The 19,589-nt window shown below is 41.9% G+C and overlaps 1 protein-coding gene across 27 annotated transcripts in view; it reads right to left on the bottom strand.

Annotated features, from left to right (window-relative positions):
* The window catches only part of PKHD1 (PKHD1 ciliary IPT domain containing fibrocystin/polyductin), a 467,199-nt gene that overhangs the window by 162,687 nt on the left and 284,923 nt on the right, over positions 1 to 19,589 (bottom strand). For 25 of the 27 annotated variants that reach the window (XR_012157892.1, XR_012157891.1, XR_012157890.1 and 22 more), the window contains 7 exons: positions 19,297 to 19,410; positions 15,625 to 15,712; positions 12,288 to 12,442; positions 8,922 to 9,074; positions 7,715 to 8,593; positions 5,909 to 6,077; positions 2,390 to 2,550 (listed from right to left, as the gene is read on the bottom strand). Coding sequence is in view for 20 of the 27 variants with exons in the window: in XM_073335719.1 (XP_073191820.1) it covers positions 2,390 to 2,550; positions 5,909 to 6,077; positions 7,715 to 8,593; positions 8,922 to 9,074; positions 12,288 to 12,442; positions 15,625 to 15,712; positions 19,297 to 19,410 (1,719 nt within the window). In the remaining 7 variants the exon portion in view is untranslated. The remainder of the gene's footprint in view (positions 1 to 2,389; positions 2,551 to 5,908; positions 6,078 to 7,714; positions 8,594 to 8,921; positions 9,075 to 12,287; positions 12,443 to 15,624; positions 15,713 to 19,296; positions 19,411 to 19,589) is intronic. The other 2 variants (XM_073335707.1, XM_073335714.1) reach the window with 2 other exon arrangements.

Here is a 19,589-nt window from a genome sequence, read left to right as displayed (position 1 = left end):
CCACCCACTTGGAGCCTATAGGGCTATTGCAGGAGGGGCGGGGGGAATATCTGGGTTGCATTCATTGGGTCTCCTGACCTTGAAGGGTAAAGGAAGGGTATTTTGACTTTAGCTTTCCTTTTACGGTGAGTAGGATCTTTGGGGCACGTCAGGAACAAAGCTGCCTCCGGTCTCAGTTGCCTAGTAACCCAATGAGCTTTGCACTCACTAAGTGACTGTGCTCCCTGATTGGTCAGAAGAGCCAACAGCCCATCATTTAAGCCCTGCAGTAACAGCACCACTGTGGCTGCTCCATGCACTCCAGGCCTGCAGATGCACCAGCCCTGCTTCCTGTCCAGTCCTTGCTCCACCCCTTGCCAGCTCTGCTCCAACCCTATAGCCTGCCTGCCTTTGAACTCCTGACTCCTAGTCTGACCACTGGCTTGTCTCCAGTTCTGCCGTCTGATTCTGTTCCGACCACTACTCCAGACTCCAGCTCTGACCACTAGGTTGTACCACCTGCACCTCAGCGTGTGACAGGCAGAGGCTGGGGCAAACATCTTCAAACTGGACACCTCAAATTGGAAGGTTCTGAAAAATTATGGCTGAAGGAGAAATTCAGAGGATGCAGAGGGCTAGCAAAGGTGTGTGCCACACAGCATTTGGAAAAGCACATATCCCTAAGCTGAGAGTGGGAGGGATTCTGCGTATTACCTGATGATGCTAGCTCCTCTGGTTTGTGCTTTGAGCTGTAAACAGGGTTAAAAGCTATAGGGGAGCAGTATGGGCTGAAAGCCACTGGAGGTGAGCAGAATAACTGGGTGTTATTTAAGTAACAGGCGAATATTAGTAGGAGGCACAGGGGGTGGTGATTAACTGAACAGTGTTAACTGCTGAGCTCTGCAATCTGGAATCAAGAGAGATAGAATTCCAAGAGCCAAATTCTATTCTTGGTTACACAAGCATAAATCTGGAATAACCCCATTTACTTCAGTGGAATCAATCCATCCTTATACTAGTATAACTGAGGTAGCATTTGGCCCAATGGGAGTTTTGTGGCCATGACCAAGGTCTGGATTTGACCGTAACTGTCTCATGTGGAAGCCTCCATTACACTGTCCAAAGTATTCTGTGTTACAGAGAACTATGAATTCACCTCCAGATGAACCTGTGCCTTTCCAAATGTCAGCCTGAAGACAAAGGGAAGTGCAGTTTTGAAAGAGAAAGACTCAGGAATTAGGACTGGAATTGGGAAGGGAAAAAAATGCCACTCACATTTGGACGATGAGAAGAAAACACCACAATTCTGTTCACGCCTGGGAGGCAGGCAGCATTTACCATATGTTGTCAACTTCATTACATAAGGAGACAAACCCCGTGGAGGGCAGGTTGCACCATTAGTGCAGTGGGGTCTCCTGGCATTTATAACTACTATGTGCCTGAGTGTCTTTAAAAATGGTACAACTCTTAAAACTATGGGAACTATGTGCGCACGCATGCTTTAATAAGCTGGTGCTAAATGGCAAATGATGCAGCAGTGTCTACTGAGAGATTAGCATTGGCTTGTGATTCATAACCAGGGCAGAGAAAGTGGTGTGGGAGAAGAGCATGTTTATGCCTAGACAATGTATTAATCAGCCTTCTAAGCAGCCAGTGAGGGAGGGATCCTTAGAGGAAAGCCTTTACCGGGTACACATTAGACATTTTGTTTAAAGATTAAAGTTCTTCTTGTGTTTAATCAGTTTTAGAGCAGGACAGAAAATGGGATTAATTACAGTCCCTCGCACGAGCCTCCCATACTGCCGGAGTCACAAATGATGCGACTTTTCTGCAAAATGGCTGCCGTCAGCAGCAGGCTCGGGAAATGCTCATTGTAATTAAAGAGTTTATTTGGAATCACAGAGCAGAGTTTTAATCAGGATGAGAATGGAGCCTTGCTGTGTGAACTTTCAGAACGTGGTTACTGAGCAAGATGGGTCTTTTTAAACAAGAGAAAGTGCTCTCTAAACTGCTGGCCTGGATTTTCAGCCAGATACTCTCCTCAGCAGGAAATGAATAAAAATCCTCACTGGGACAATTATTATTATTATTTTGCACTCTCATTCAAGGATCCCAAAGTACTTTGCAGATGGGTAAATATAATCACCCTTGTTGTACAGAGAGATCAGTTAAAGCACAGAAGGGCAAGTGCCTCACCCCGCAGAGGGTCAGACCCCCAAGCCCTTCCTTTGATCAATATATAAAGCAGCCTCCTTTAATGAAAAGTGCTGTGGAATCTAAGCCCACAAGGTGTTCAGGATCCCAGAGGATGACAACCCACCGGTATATCTCCCAAGACTGCTTAGTCAATGCACTACCCAAGGTTTAGCAAGTGTTTTCAGATACTGCACAATCTTCATGTGCTGCTTACCAGCATGCAAACAGGACTCTGTCCATTCAAACTCAGACTTTGGGAAAACTGACACGGGTGGCTGTAGGTCCAGGGCACTTCCATCCAGATCCTTGAAGAGAGCCTTTCTTGAGCCTTCACATCTCATCTCAAGATATGAAAAGTCCTTGGATCCATTGCTGCTGATGGAGAGGAGAAGGAGTATTATTGTTGGGAAGACAGCAAGAGAAATCACATTGTACTGGCCTTCTGAAGTTATTTTCATCGCTGGAAAATGCATTTTTTTACATACACAAATTACCACGACATTCATGTGAATTAATCTGCTTGTTAAAAAAGGGGGAAAAGGGAAATAAGGAATAACTGGTGAAATCTGATGACATCGAGCAGGTCTGACTTGCTCTGTCATCATGAAATTCTGCAGCAAAGTTTGTTTTCATCAGGGATGAGACAATCCACAAAAATGAGATCTGGATCCCAACCTCCCAAATGCTGGCAGTGATCAGACTCAGAAGCCTGCTTCTGCCCTCTAGGATACAGTTCATTCCCATTCACCTCTCTGTGGGAGGGGCAATAGCTCCTCAGGGGTTTGGCTCAGTTGATTGGAGATAAAGACTAGCAACAACATTTGTATCCAGATCCAAGCATCCTCATAAATCTCAGGGATATTCTGATTTTGCTTCATCAAACAGTTCAACACTGCGGAGAACCATAGTGCCTCAGGAGCCACTCATCAGTATCCACAGGCTTGTAACTCCTGTATCATTCATAGCAGGATGAAAATGGCTATGCCACGCAGTTCTAGCTACAGACCAAGAAATGCCCAGGTCTTTTTACCTGTAGGTTCAGCTCTTCAGAACTGAATTAAACCATGCTTATATACATACATACATAAAGGTGACAGAATTCTATGGTAATGGCTCCAAACTAGAGTTTGGAGAGACTAACAAAAACTGAAAGTAAGCCCAAGCTGGTTTTGGATGTCCTTATGAAATGAATCCCAGCAAACTTGGGCTGAGTTTCAGGAGAGCGTGGGCCAAGCTTCGAGTGCACCTGTTGTTGGGAGGAAATCTTACGAAGGATAATGGCTCAAGAAGGAGCCAGGGAAATCCTGGTAGCTGGTGTGTGTGCCACTAGATAGCATCTTTTGGAGTACTTACTGCAGGGACATACAGCAGGAAAGGCAGGAAACTGATCACTAGGTCTGGAACTCTGAGTAGCCACTCCCTTCCCATTATAAATGGCGGAGTGCAGAGTGTCATGGATTCTAATACCGCTCTTCTCTATTATTGATATTTATTATTTGTGTTACTATTGTGCCCAGGAGCCCTAGTCATGGATTTCATTGTGCTAGCTGCTGTACAAACACAAAACAAAAAGACGGTCCCTGCCCCAAGAGGCTTATAATCTTAGTATAAGACAAGAGACAACAGATGGATGCGGACAGATGGAAGAGCAGAAGGAAACAATGCTCTGCAATCTGTCTGATTTCTTGATTTCTGTGGCACTCCCTTACGCAAAGCCCATTGATTGGTGTTTTGAACAGGGAGAACTGATCGGAGTCTTAATAGGGCAGAGAAACAGTTGGATCAAAGCTCCACTCTGCACAGCGCAAGAGAGATGGGGAACGAAGATCCCTGGGGCTGGTTCAGCCCTGGCATATCTTAGCACAGACATCATTCCAGCTTGTTACTGCCACCAATGGGCGTTTATTCTGGCTGATGATCACCACAGCGCAACGTGCTCTCGCCATGCCCTGTCCTGCCTCCTACTCAAGGGTAGCTTTATGGCTCTTTTGCAAGGCAGAAGCAGCTCAATGAGGCCATAGAATGGGCCACAAATTGACCCACAGCTTTTAAAAGCGTCGGTTTAATAAATGTTTGCAGGTGATCCAGGAGCAACAATAAAAGTCTGAACCTTACCCACAGGTTTAGCATGATGCTCAGAAATCACTTTGTACTCTGTAAAAAGAAAAGGCGGCAGTTTCCACAGTATGCATCCGATGAAGTGAGCTGTAGCTCACGAAAACTCATGCTCAAATAAATTGGTTAGTCTCTAAGGTGCCACAAGTCCTCCTTTTCTTTTTGTGGCACCTTAGAGACTAACCAATTTATTTGAGCATAAGCTTTCATGAGCTACAGCTCACTTCATCGGATGCATACTGTGGAAAGCATGTGGAAAGTACATACTGTAGCTCACGAAAGCTTATGCTCAAATAAATTGGTTAGTCTCTAAGGTGCCACAAGTCCTCCTTTTCTTTTTTGCGAATACAGATTAACACGGCTGTTACTCTGAAACCTTTGTACTCTGTATGTCCATCGACCCATGTTTGATAACCATCCGCTTTTGCAATGCATTGTGTGTGCAGCCAGTCACAAACGGCGTTCTACTGTGGACTGGATTCAATAGTTACATATAATGGGAACTGACGAGCTGGACAGGTCACAGAAATCCACACACAAACTAATGCCCAGAGCAAGCAAAAAAAAAAAAAAATAGCACTGGCAGCCCGCTTGAGGGGCTCTGGACTGGAGCAGCGTGGAACACCTCTGATTGGTTTTGACTGGCACTTGGGGTTCACGTTGGGCTTCAGTGTTGCAGCAAAGCTTTCGTGACAATGCCTGTGTACTCCGGTAGCCAGCTGTACAAATAAATAAACCAGCCCACGTTTCCCACGGACTCTGCACGTTTGAACTGCTGAAACCTAACGTTACAGAGAAGTGCTCCTTCTTCCTGATCTCTCTGTTACTATGCTCAGCAGATATGCTCTCTGGGCATGAGTTAGACTGGCACACATCTGACATCTCACAGTTTGCCTGGTTTAACTCAGCACTGCGGATGTGATCTCACAGGCAAAAATCAAACTCATTTTCCCATACAAAAAGGACACTTTAGCCACCTCAGGGCTTTTTGCTGGAGCTCCTGACATGTCCTGAGGCCTGGGGTTGTGGAGTCAGCTATGTAGACAGAAAATAAAGACACTGACTACCTGAAGCTACTATTGTTACAGAGATGCGAGCAATAGGAGAACTCCAGAAGACTTCATTTGGAGAAACATCTAATGAACAATCCAAACTCTACGTCTTCAAATTTCAATAGGGAAAAACAACCATGTGAAAGGTCCAGGCTCTTCCATGTCTAGTCCCAGACAGAAACTGTATAAAGAGCAGAAGGACAGATAGACGAAAAAAAAATAATAGTTGTATCCAAAATTTTGATTTCAACCCACTGTAGAAATTAGGTTATTTTATAACACTTAGAGCTGCACCTGAGTTCAGATTCTGAAAACCCTACATCCCCTAAGTCTGGAGGTACTGAATCTAGGTTTTGGGTTAGGCCCATCTTTAGCTTAAATTCTCATCCCATCACTCCTAATGAAAGAATGAATCTCTTTGAAGATAGATGTAACCAGTAATAGAAAGTGTAGATTTTGTAGTGAGGTATAGATAGATAAAGATATGATGAGTCATGTAATTAGTACTGCATATTCACAATAAACCTGGAGAGACGGGACTACTTATTAAGAACAAAGCACACTACCTTGTTTCCAATGTATGAAAGTAGAACTTATTCTGCTCATGGATATGTGACATCCTTGTCCTCTCTGCTGTGATTGGGTACATTATGCCCACACTGTCAGGATTTGACATGATGCAGACATCTCTGTCGTCACTATAGCAACTCTTCATAAAACCAGTAAAGGTGACTTCTGAAAAAGATAAAAACACATCTCACTGGGAGAGGCTGGGTGAATTTTCTTCACGGATGGGAATCTGAGGCATGCATCGTAAGGCCTTGTCTATATTAGAAATGTTGCTCTGGAGTAAGTAAACCAGTTTAAAATCAGTGTACTTACATCAGTGCAACTCCTTATGTAAATAAGTTTAAATCTTGCGTAAACTAAATCAACAGAACCACAGTTTAACCAAGCTTAAGAGTGTCTACATGAGAGGTTTGCGCTGGTGTCACTAGACCCACTTTAAATTGATTTAGTTGCACTGGGGCAACTTTTCTAATATACACACAGCCCGGCCGTGGCTCTGCCATGGACCTGATGTGTGAACTGAAGCAAGTAACTTCATCTCTCTGTACTCAGTCAGTATCCCACTCTCTTTTGAACTTGCCTACCACATGGAGTGGTCAGGCGTATTACTTAACTCATGTCTGTAGAGTATCTTGAATGTGTAAAGGGCTATTCTGATTAAAAACAAGAAGTGCATTTAAAAAATGTATTTACAAAAATGTATTACAAAAATGTGGTTTCTCTCTTCTTTTTAAGTGAGTTTTAATGCCCATGAAAGTGAAAGACTAAATCAGAGCCAGGATTAATGAAGACGGGAAGGTAGTCACCCCTACCAACTCCAATAAAACATTTCAACCCTGACCTGGAAGAAAGTCTGGTCCTGTGGTTAACATGCAACTGGAAAGACCTACGTTCAAGTCCCTCCACTATCACAGACTTTCTGTGTGACCTTGGGCAAGCCAATTAGTCTCTCTGTGCCTCATTTCCCCACTTCTAAATGAGGATAACAGTTCCTATTAATCCCTCCCTCACAGGGGTGTTGTCAGGTTAAAGATTGTGAAAGGCTCAAATACTATGATAATGGGGGTGACATAAGCACCAAAGCTGGACAGATCTGAAACATATCCAGCTGCTACAGTAATGCAAATAATAAAATATCATTTGGCATGTCCATTGCATTTAAACCAAGAACTCAAAGAAAGAAAGGGCGTAATAGTCTATAACAAGGGTTTTACAGCCTTCCTCTAAAGTCATTTGTTATTATTATTATTATTATTTATTATAACAGCAATGGGCCTACATTTATTTATCAGCTTTCATTAAAAAGGATCACAAAGCACTGCAAACTCTGAACATAGTAAATTAATTTTGTAAAACCCTTCACTGACTTGGCATCCTTATCTACAAAAAGAACAGGGTACTTGTGGCACCTTAGAGACTAACAAATTAATTTGAGCATAAGCTTTCCTGGGCTACATCCTTATCTAGACATAGATATCAATATATCAGACAGATGGATCAAATTGAGAAATCATTTCACCCAGCACTGAAATGCAGATTTCGTTGGGGCGGAATGTGGAAGATTTTAAATAGCATATGGCAACACTGCACAACAGTTTGACCAGGAATTGCAGAATACCAGGTGATATCCTGGCTGCACTGAAGTCAATAGGAGTTTTGCTATTGATTTCAATGGGGTCAGGATTTCGCTCATTTTAACCATTTCAGATTGCCTGGGAGGGTGGATTTTAAGTAGGCAGAATGTAATTACCCGAGATGGGTTTTCACTGGGACACTGGGGTTAATGTAAAAGGAAGACCAACCTTGTAGCTTCATGATTCCTGATACTGCTGCATCATTTCTTATTTTGTGCCATGGATTATCAGGCCACTGGCTTGCTTCAGAGGTAAATGAAGGCCACAGAATCCCAATGCGACCTCTCTGAGGGTAATATGGAGCTCGATCCCTGAAAGTCGAGTTAGCTGAAAGGGGCATGATCCTGTCTTTAATGCAGTCAAAAGTTGAGCTTGTTGCAATAATCACAGAGTTTCTAAATTCTATGTATTTTTTTCCCAAACGATGCTGCTTATCAGATGGGCTGTACACCACTGGCAGAACACCCACAGCATTGTCTACTAGCATCATATTGTCCATCACTACATTGCTTTCGAGCTGGAACATGACACCATAGTCGTAATTCTTGTAGGACAGAAAACCAGTGATTTTGGTGCAGCTTTGAAACCCATCTCCTCTGTATAAATGAACACCATGAAGGCTTGAATGAGCCACATTTTCAGCACAATACTCTCCAGCTAGGAGGCATTCTTGACCTCTGATGTGGAAAGCTATACGCTCTGAACCTGCCACAACATTGCCAAGCAGGTAAGAGCCATCTGTTTTGTTCACTTTGATGCCAGCAACCCAGTTTGGTAACCCCTCTGGCTGCTTGCTGAGAATGATAAGGTTCCTGATGAGAGAATGGGTTTGGCCTTCCAAGTCAATGCCAGGGCCAACCGTATTGAACACCACATTGTCACGCAATGAGATTCCACTGCTTGTCACTGCTTGAATGCCACCCCCACAGCTATGGTGAATGCTGGAAGAGATAATTGCAGATCCCAAAGATACGTTACTGAAGGCAATAGCAGGAAGCTGTGATGATCCAAAGTTCAGAATTTCAATGTTTGAGAGCCAAAGGTCACCTACAATGTGGTAAATGAAGTGAGATGAAAGGGTGATTACAGGCAGATTGGCTTGTATGACCCCCTTTGTCAATAAGAAAATTAATATAATACCAAAACCAGGCATGTGTTTGCAAAACAAGAACAAGTGCTATTAAAATCTGAATGTTTTAAACTTATTTTTTACTGTTAATGTTTCTTATTTGCTGAGCACTCATTATGTGCTCTACATTGTACAACCCATAAAAGAAGTTACAACCCCTTCTCCTGAACGCATCCTGATCTGGACTGGACAGGATATTTGCGATGGACCGATATGAATGGGACTGAATGGGTGAGTTTCAACTACCTTCAAATTCCATTCCACTGGTATTTCTGAAGCGTCCCACCAGAAGCCTCCCAGAGCAAGCCTTGTCGGACTTAATCTGTATGTTGCGTGTTAGGAGCCCAACCTCAGCAGCCAACGGTACACGTCTGCCATCCTCTAGGCTATGGGAACACCCTGTGGCATTTCAAGGAGGGAAAACAGGATGAATGTCTAGGATGTTTCAGTAACCAACCCTTTCGGGATGTCTCGTCTGACAATTGATGTGTGGCTTCCTCTCAGAAATTGCACTGCCTTTCAGGTTTGATTTTCCTCAGGGGCTCTCTGCAAGGACCAACAAAGAAAACCGGCTGCCGGCTTGCCCCTATTTGGGATGAGAGTGTATTTTACCAACATCCTTTTGTTCCCAGTAAAGGCGAGTGCTAAACCTGTTCACTGGGACCACCACATGCCAAACTGATGGACAGATTCCAACTCTGTTTTCTTGAATTATATCAGCTGGAGACATCATACCTTAGTATGTGCACTAAGGAACTGATCTCTTTCCTGGGGCTATGAATTTACATAGTGATCAGCCTGGTGATGATGTTAAAAAACAATTTACTATAAAAACCTTGTACTGAGATTGCATGTACAATACAATGCTCTAAGAACAGTCTTTCTAAGGAGGAAATTCACACCAATAGAAAAGGTCCACATAAGGCCCTAAACAATGCTTAATTTCCACTCGAATCCTTAATACAAGGTTTAAATAGAGTATAGTCTTTGTTTCTGTTGGGTGATATTCCCCCCAGTGCAGAAGACCTGCTCAATCTTCTTACGCAAGCAAACTTCATTTGACTTATAATTAGCAATTTCAATGATGGTTTCATGGAACCTTAATTGCTTACTGCAGCAGAACTCAAAGGATGAAAGTCAATGACAAAACTCCCACCTACTTCTGTAGAGACAGCCACCTGAAGTGGCTTCAGTGTCACTTCTCCTACTGTAAGGATTGCAGCATCAAGCCCACAAGCGGAGGTTCACCATAAATGAAACATGTGGCAATGCATTGAAACAATGGGGTCTTTTATTCTATCCAGGCAAAAGTGAAGTTTGGCCCTGCAAGGGTTAACTACAAATGAGTTCCATGGTTCATTATCCTTTTTCTTCATCCTCCCTTCGATACTCTGTAATTCTAAACTGGATGAAGATTTTTGTGTGGCACCAGAGGTGCTATCACTGACCGTATTTAGTGCACATTCATTGGAAAGTTGGTGTCAAATTATGGAAGTATAAAACTCGGAGGAGGCCCCCACTGGCAAAATATTTGTCAGGGGGCAGTGGTTGTTGCTACCAGGGAATGGGCCATTTCCAAGGGATATCCTGATACTGACGTAGAAGTATATAGAAGATCAATCTTCAGAATTGTGCATGGGTTGGCCTCCCTATGAAACTAACTGAGATCCACCAAACACTAGACAGGAAAAAGCTAACCTGATGTCAGAGACTTTTGATCACCGATGAACGGATGGCAAACTAGAGATGAAAGTCTCAGTATTTATTTAAAAAGAAATGGAGTACTTGTGGCACCTTAGAGACTAACCAATTTATTTGAGCATGATTAGTTGATAATTGGTTAGTCTCTAAGGTGCCACAAGTACTCCATTTCTTTTTGCGAATACAGACTAACACGGCTGTTACTCTGAAACCAGTATTTATTTATTTATGTTTCTTTTGAAAGCACTTATGTGGCTGAAGAAATCTTAAAATGCCCAAATAATAAGCATTATAATAAAAAGATCTGGCCACCTACTAAGATAAATCATAGCTATCTAAACACCATCTTATCACAAAAAATCTACCCTCATCCAACCACCCCATGCTCCTCACACCCATCCCTTCCTGAAAAGTGAGACAAAAGACATGAGTCTTTCGTTGGGCAAACAGTAAATCCAAGCTCTGCTGAACCAAGGTGGTGAATGGCTCCAAGTCAAGCATAAGTCACTCAGGGCTTGTCTACATTACCCACCGGATCGGCGGGCAGCAGGGGTCGATTTATCGCATCTAGTATAGATGCGATAAATCGACCGCTGAGCTCTCTCCCGTTGACTCCAGTACTCCACCGGAACAAGAAGCGCAAGGGGAGTTGACGGGAGAGTGCCAGCTGTCGACTTACCGCAGTGAAGACACCGCGGTGAGTAGATCTAAGTATGTCAACTTCAGCTATGCTATTCACGTAGCTGAAGTTGCGTATCTTAGATCAACCCTGCGCGGTAGTGTAGACAAGCCCTCAGAATGCCTTGGTATCACACAGAGAAAGAATTTCCTAACTATCTATCTATGCCACTATATTTATTTAGTTATTCATTCTTTCTTACTTCTGACACTAACCCCTTATTACCAAACAATACTTAGATATTGCTGCAATGCTCAGGATGAAGATGGATGTAGATATAATGCTGCAGGTTTCCCTGGAAACATTCACAAATAGTTCTGATCCATTTCATTTGTTATTGTCTTGAATGGAAGTTAGCCTGAGGACTAAGGACTAAGTATAAACCAAGGGCCCAGATTTGCAAATACTTATTGCCAGGCATAAAACTTACTACTAGGAGGAGTCCCATTGACTTTATTATCAGTGTGCCAAATCTTGAGATCCTTATGATTTTGATTTTAAATAGCATCTACACAAATATACTATAAAATGCTTTATAGAATTCATAATATGACTAGGTTGTATGTTATAATAAAATGACATATAAGTAAACTATGAACAATACATTTCTCTCTGAAGGTAGATACACATTTTACATATGTGTATATATAACATATACGTGTCTTTTGTAAACATTCTAGAACTGATCTAAATTTTTCAAGGTTTGAAATTTAATTTCAATTTTTTTTTTAAATGAAGTTTTTGTGAAATGTTCACCCTGTTTTTAAACTAACTAGAGTGGTGGTCCAAATTTCCTGTCATTTCAAATAAAAGAAATCAACACATTTTCCCCTTAAAACCACAGGTTTTTTTCTATTTTTATTTCAACCATCTCTATTACACATACACCCAAAGAACCTGGGATTTTCAAAAACAGTCATTATTGGCCTAATTCTGCTCCCACTGAAGTTAATAGTAAAACTCCCCACGCTGAGCAATTTTGAACTTCCCACCTGCTACATAATGCAAGCATGAAGCAGCATATAGAGAAAGAAATGAAGATGCATGAAGAAGGGAGTGGGGGTCGGGAACGTAGGTTCACAGGGAGATCTATAATGGGCAGTTAAGGCAAAGCCATATAGAAAGTCTGGGCCAGATGTCAGGGCTGCAGAAGCAAAGGCTCTCACGCCATGAGTAGTAAGAATGTGGAGAAGGATAAAGGGGAGGCAGGTTATATATAACAGATTTCTTACCAATATGCCTGTGGAGGAGACGTTCCTGGAATCTTATGCTCTGACCATTTATTTCTTCAAGTGTGACTACCTCAGCTTGGTGAGCATCATAGGAGGAGGAACTGATGACAATGTTTCCACCAGGACTCCAGTCCACTTCATCCTCGACCCAAATCCTGTAACCCCACAAAAGTTAAGTGACATCCTGTTTAAGCTATGAGAAAGGCTATGTTCATGGAAGTCCTGAAAGAGATCATAGAATATCAGGGTTGGAAGGGACCCCAGAAGGTCATCTAGTCCAACCCCCTGCTCGAAGCAGGACCAATTCCCAGTTAAATCATCCCAGCCAGGGCTTTGTCAAGCCTGACCTTAAAAACCTCTAAGGAAGGAGATTCCACCACCTCCCTAGGTAACACATTCCAGTGTTTCACCACCCTCTTAGTGAAAAAGTTTTTCCTAATATCCAATCTAAACCTCCCCCACTGCAACTTGAGACCATTACTCCTCGTTCTGTCATTTGCTACCATTGAGAACAGTTTAGAGCCATCCTCTTTGGAACCCCCTTTCAGGTAGTTGAAAGCAGCTATCAAATCCCCCCTCATTCTTCTCTTCTGCAGGCTAAACAATCCCAGCTCCCTCAGCCTCTCCTCATAACTCATGTGTTCCAGACCCCTAATCATTTTTGTTGCCCTTCGCTGGACTCTCTCCAATTTATCCACATCCTTCTTGTAGTGTGGGGCCCAAAACTGGACACAGTACTCCAGATGAGGCCTCACCAATGTCGAATAGAGGGGAACGATCACGTCCCTCGATCTGCTCGCTATGCCCCTACTTATACATCCCAAAATGCCATTGGCCTTCTTGGCAACAAGGGCACACTGCTGACTCATATCCAGCTTATCGTCCACTGTCACCCCTAGGTCCTTTTCCGCAGAACTGCTGCCTAGCAATTTGGTCCCTAGTCTGTACCGGTGCATTGGATTCTTCCGTCCTAAGTGCAGGACCCTGCACTTATCCTTATTGAACCTCATCAGATTTCTTTTGGCCCAATCCTCCAATTTGTCTAGGTCCTTCTGTATCCTATCCCTCCCCTCCAGCGTATCAATAATCTTGTCATGGCAAAACTAGCAAAGAATACCCAATGAGCTACATAAACCCACTTCCTTTAGTGTGTGAACATATACATTTCTAAGAAGTTTGATAAGTGGACTACAGAAAGTCAGATGAGAAACATGGCCTGCATTAGCCATCATCTCAGCCATTAATCTGCTGAAATACTGAGCTAGGCAGCTAGGCTTTCATTTTCTCTCATCTTAACTAATTAAGAAATTCCTCCTTTTAATTGTCAGCTGACTCCTTCTGTCATTTAATTCTCTGATTCATTGCTGACTCATGGTTGGAAATTGAAATACAGCCTAGAGTACTCAGAAACCTACTGTAACTCAGTTTATTCAATATAAAAACCCTTCCCCTAGCTTAAAGTTCTTCCATTGACTTGCCCATCTCCTGTATCTAATCTAATCTTATTTCTTCCTGGCTATCTAGGTTCTTATTAGAACTGCTCAAAAATTTTATATGAAAAAAGTTATTTTTTGACAGAAAATGGCTTTTTTGTTGAAATGGGAATGTCTTTTGGGGTTTTATCTACCTTAGGTATTTACAGGGCCCCATTACCATAGTACATGACAGCCTCATAAACTTTACTGTGACAACCCTGTGAGGTATAGAAATGATTTTATCTCCATTTAACAGGCGGGGAACTGAAGAACAGAAAGACTAAGTGACTTGCTCAGGTCACACGGGCAGTCTGTGGCAGAGCAGAGACGTGAACCCTAAATCCTAGTGCCCTAACCATTGGACCATCCTTCCTCTCATCCTTTTCTTCCATCGAAAAATGCCAAAACTGAACATTTTTCTCTGAAAACCAAAACAATGTTAGGTTTTCATATGAATCTTTTTTGGGTGTTGATTGTCAAAAACATTTTAAAAAAATCAGGTTATAGTTTTATTACCACAATCTGAAAAATTTCAAAGAAGTTTTGTTTTTTGCTCTTATAGAAATTTTTGACAGAGGGAAAAACAAAACAAAAGTTTGCTGACCAGCTTTAGTTCTTTTACCACTACCATCACTATGGTAACTGAGGCCTGTTCTCTGGTGCATTCTCTATGTGCCTAAATAACAAGATTTCCTTCCTCATAGTGTCTCCTCAGTGGGTAATAAATCCTGTACCATGGCCACTATCCGGAACAGTTTCTCTGCATCCACTGTAAGGGATCTCCATCAAATCTTATCTGAAAACCCATGACTTTTCCTGGATCTCAGCATCCTCTTTCATAAATGACCCACTTTGATACACTGTATCAGCCTTTACTAACCTGCTTTACACTAAAGAAAGGCAAACGTAAAAGACAAAGTATGTAAATGTGTGGTTACGGCATTGGATTGAGACTTGGTAGTTCCGAGTTCAATTTCTTGCTGTGCCATTTTTTCCCTGTATGACCATGGACAAGTCACTTAATCTCTTTGTGCCTCTGTTTCCCATCTCTAAAACAGGGATGATAACACTTCTTTCTCCAACCCATGATCTGTCCTGTGGTCACCTGCTGATGCTGACCAGGAAGTCACCTGACAGGAGACCATTAGGTAATACAGGACACAAGTTGCTCTCTTTGTTCTCTCTTTTGCCATTTTCACTAGCTTATGGTGAAGGAAGCTGCTGCAGAAACCAGATGAGGCTGGGGTGGGAGGGCTGGACCCTGCCTTCCTGAATACAGATGGTCCCCCAAGTACCCCCAAGGGAACGGTGAGCTGCAGTAAGGGGAAATGCAGATAGGGTTTATTATTTTTGTATGGACCTGTGTATTTCTTTGTAAAGAGCAGCAGAAGTTGTAGAGCTCTGTGCAAAGTGTCTGTGTGCATGATATGCCACAACTACCATGTGCCTCCTGAGAGTCCCAGAAGGCTTGCATCTTCAGTGGGATTCTGGGAGAGGGTGTGTTTAAGTTACAGGGGGAGTCACAGGAGCCAGCACTGGTTCCAGAGGCTGGACAGCCAAGCTGTCCGGTCACAGCTCTCAGGAGGGAGCATTAGACAGAGAACTCTGCACTCCAAATGTGCTTAGGGAACCCAAGACTGGGCTCTGTTCAGAATCTGGAGGCTTAAAACACCCAGGGATCCAGCGGCTGTGATTCCCTTCACAGCAATCTGGTGAGCGGCCAGAAGGGAGAGCCCGACTGGATCCGTGACACTAGCAGAATGGGCCCTTATTTCAGCTGGGGCTTCTAGACGTGACCACATCAGAAGTGAACACAGAAAGCCAAATTCATTACCTGGAGGCACACCTGGGCAAAAACTCACCTTTCATTGCCGGGTGCAATGTCACTTCCAAGACGTGTCCAGGATTTCCTAGGATAAGCACTATGAATCTGCACCTTCCCATAAACCCCTGGAACAGAGATATAAAGCCAAACGCTAAGGAAGGAGCAAGACTTCAGCTGAACTTAGAGCGCTAATGGCTTAATGCAAGGAAAAAATTGTCAGGTGTGGTCAAAAGAGTTTTGAAGACTTCAATACATTTTGCACCTGGACTAGACCTGAGAGAATCACATGAACATTCATTTGAATTTCAAAGTGAATACTGCCCATATTCAGGTCTAGAAATAGGTAATTAGTAAAATAAGGTTGTGGATTACAAAGACAAGTAGACGATTTCATCATAGAAGTCCCATGAAATTAAACTTATGTAGCAAAACACCTAACTGGCTTTCAAAATCTTAACTTAAGTAAATAAGTAAATATGAGGGCTGTCAAGCTATCAAAAAATTAATCACGCTGTTAAACAACAATAGAATACCATTTATTTTAAATATTTTTGGATGTTTACTACATTTTCAAATATATTAATTTCAATTACAACACAGAATACAAAGTGTACAGTGGTCACGTTATATTTATTTTTTATTACAAATATTTGCACTGTAAAAAACAAACAGAAAATATTTTTCAATTCACCTCATACAAGTACTGTAGTGCAATCTCTTTATCATGAAAGTTGAACTTAGAAATGTAGATTTATGTACAAAAAAACCTGCATTCAAAAATAAAACAACGTAAACCTTTAGAGCCTACAAAGCCACTCAGTCCTACTTCTTGGTCAGACAATCACTCATACAAACAAGATTAGTTACAATTTGCAGGAGATAATGCAGCCTGCTTCTTGTTTACAATGTCACCTGAAAGTGAGAACAGGCATTCGCATGGCACTGTTGTAGCTGGTGTTCCACGATATTTACATGCCAGATGCGCTAAAAATTCATATGTCCCCTCATGCTTCAACCACCATTCCAGAGGACATGTTTTCATGCTGAGGATGGGTTCTGCTTGATAATGATCAAAAGCAGTGTCGACTGACGCATGTTCATTTTCATCATCTGAGTCAGGTAAAACAGAGCAGGAGACATACAGTTCTCCCCCCAAGGAGTTCAGTCACAAATTTAATTGACACATTATTTTTTTAACAAGAATCATTAGAATGGAAGCATGTCTTCCGGAATGGTGGCCGAAACATGAAGGGGCATACATATGTTTAACATATCTGACACGTAAATACTTTGCAACGCCAACTACAAAAGTGCCATGCGAACACTTGTTCTCACTTTCAGGTGACATTGTAAATAAGAAGCAAGCAGCAGTATCTCCCCTAAGTGTAAACAAACTTGCTTGTCTTAGTGACTAGCAGAATAAGAAGTTGGACTGAGTGGACTTGTAGGCTCTAAAGTTTTACAAAAAGTTGTTTTTGTGTGCAGTTATATAACCAAAAAAAAAAATCTGCATTTGTAAGTTACACTTTCACAATAAAGAGATTGCACTACAGTACTTGTATGAGGTGAACTGAAAACTACTACTTCTTTTGTTTATCATTTGTAGAGTGCATATATTTGTAATAAAAAATAATAATATAAAGTGAGCACTGGGCACTTTGTATTCTGTGTTGTAATTGAAATCACTATTGAAAATGTAGAAAAACATCCAAAATATTTAATACATTTAAATTGATATTCAATTGTTATAAGTGTGATTAATCACGATTAATTTTTTTAATCACGATTAATTTTTGAGTTAATAGCGTGAGTTAATTGTGATTAATTGACAGCCCTAGTAAATACTACAATTTTTTTTAAAAGATAAATAATACAACTGAATGAACACCAGAATTTCTGTCATCGGAAATTCTGATATTTCAACATTTGCTTTTTGTTCCAAATCAGGATGAAAAATTAAAATACTGAAACTTTTCAGATAATGAAACTTTGCAAAATATTTCAATTTGGAAATGGTGAAACATTTTGTTTCAGCACTTTCTACTGAAAAGAAACATTTCAGTGTTCCCAAATTGAAATGTTTTATTTTGGTTTGTTGAACTGACCTGAAATATTTAGAGTCAGTTCAACCTTACACTGCATTTCCCTATGATGCACACTGCCTCATGGGAATTGCAGTTCAGGTGCCTGATGCCCCCATTCTCTCCTACGGGCCACGCTCCTTTGCCAAACTACATCTCCCACAATGCACCATATCACTTGGTTAGAGGGGAGACTGAACTGCATCATGGGAAATGTAGTTCTGTCAGGGAACCCATGAGGCAAAGTGACACCACAAGGAAAAACGCAGTTTAATGTGAACTGACTCAAAATGAAACTTTTTGGACCATTTCAACAAATTGAATATTTCAATTCAGGTCAAACCACTGGTTCATTAGATATTCTGATGCTGGGCTCCCCTGTGGAAGCTGTTCTACTTTGGATAAATACGTAAAGAGTCAATGAGCCAGAGAGAGAGAGAGAGAGAGTATCACTCTAGATCCTGATGGTTAGAGCACTCAGCCAAGATGTGGGAGAGCCAGAATTCATTCCTCTTTCTCCATTGATTCTTTATTTATTAATCCAGAGCACGAAAGCTTCAACAAGAGAGACTGAGGGAGCCGAATATCAGAATGTCCCATAGGCCAGTGGATAGAGGACTCACCTAAGAGGTTTCAGGTCCCTGTTTAAACCCCTCCCACCCTGAATCAGGGGATCTTACCTACCAGGTGAGTGCCCTAACCATTGGGCCAAAGGAGGTTGCTATCATTGCCTGCAAAAAAAACCAACAACAACAAAAAACAACAACAAAAACAATATAGGCACCTAACTCCAAGAGAGGGCTTGTGACTGTGAATCCCAAGAAGAGGGAGGCACCTCCCTTGTGCCTCAATATAGATATTGAATTCCTTGAGACTGGTGGGCTATCCCTCTTGTTGGCATCTTGAATTGGCTACATTGCGTGGGGAGCTGACTAGCATGCTGGCTTTTGCAGAAGTCATTCTTAGGCGCCTAGGTCCCTCCATTCATGTGAAGCCTGAGTGTGTAACTCAGGCTTTGTGCATCCCAGTGATTTTCTAGGTGCCTAAGTTCCTTTGTGAACATAGCTCATAACCCAGATTTTCTGTTGCCCATTTTTGTGCTTCAGAGTCATCCATCCTCCTTTCACCATAAGTAGGCACATGTCTGTACAGATAACATTAGAAAATGGGGTCTATCACCATCAGAAACATAACAACACTATGAAACCAGGAGATCAGGTGGATTTGGATGTCTGAAAACATCTAGGTTTGGAAATCTGAGAACGATGTGTGACTTTATAAAGAGAGATTAATCCAACGTGAATCTGCATCCTTTCAGCTTTAGCTTTGGTTTCCCAAATGACCCTAAGGAGTCAGATCCTGCAGCCCTTAACTCAGGCAACCTCTCACTGACTTCAGTGGAATTTTGACTGGAAAAAAATATTGAATAAGGTCTCCAAGATTTGGCCTTATAAGGGTAGAATAGGAAATATTCTTGTTAGCTTCATCTTAAAAACCTGTCTCTCTCTCACTGAGGCATTTTTCTGCAAACGGGTGGTGGGTCATTACCGAGTACCAGGCTCAACTGCAGTAAATTGGTTATTCCACAATGTGCTTTTTCCATGACAAAGCAAATATGTTTTTCATACCAATAGTTCCTGGGTGGACACTTATTCCATCCAAACGATCACAATAAACTCCCTCAGATGCCCGAAGAAGGATCAATAGCTTCATTCCTCTTTCTAGGGGATGTTGAAAAGTACCTGTAATAAAGAAGGGGGAGGAGGGTTTCAGCAGCCATTGTGATGACGAAAGGAAGAGAAGAGTATATATTAGAAGAATTGAATGTTTTTTTTCTAGAAGATATGCTCTAATTCAAACAGGAGTTAATTCAGGGAAGTCCTTTGACATGTGTTGTCCAGGATGTCAGACTACATGATCA

This window comes from Lepidochelys kempii, chromosome 3, assembly GCF_965140265.1.
Source record: "Lepidochelys kempii isolate rLepKem1 chromosome 3, rLepKem1.hap2, whole genome shotgun sequence".
Lineage (NCBI taxonomy): Eukaryota > Metazoa > Chordata > Testudines > Cheloniidae > Lepidochelys > Lepidochelys kempii.
This window is presented reverse-complemented; position numbering and strand designations above follow the sequence as displayed.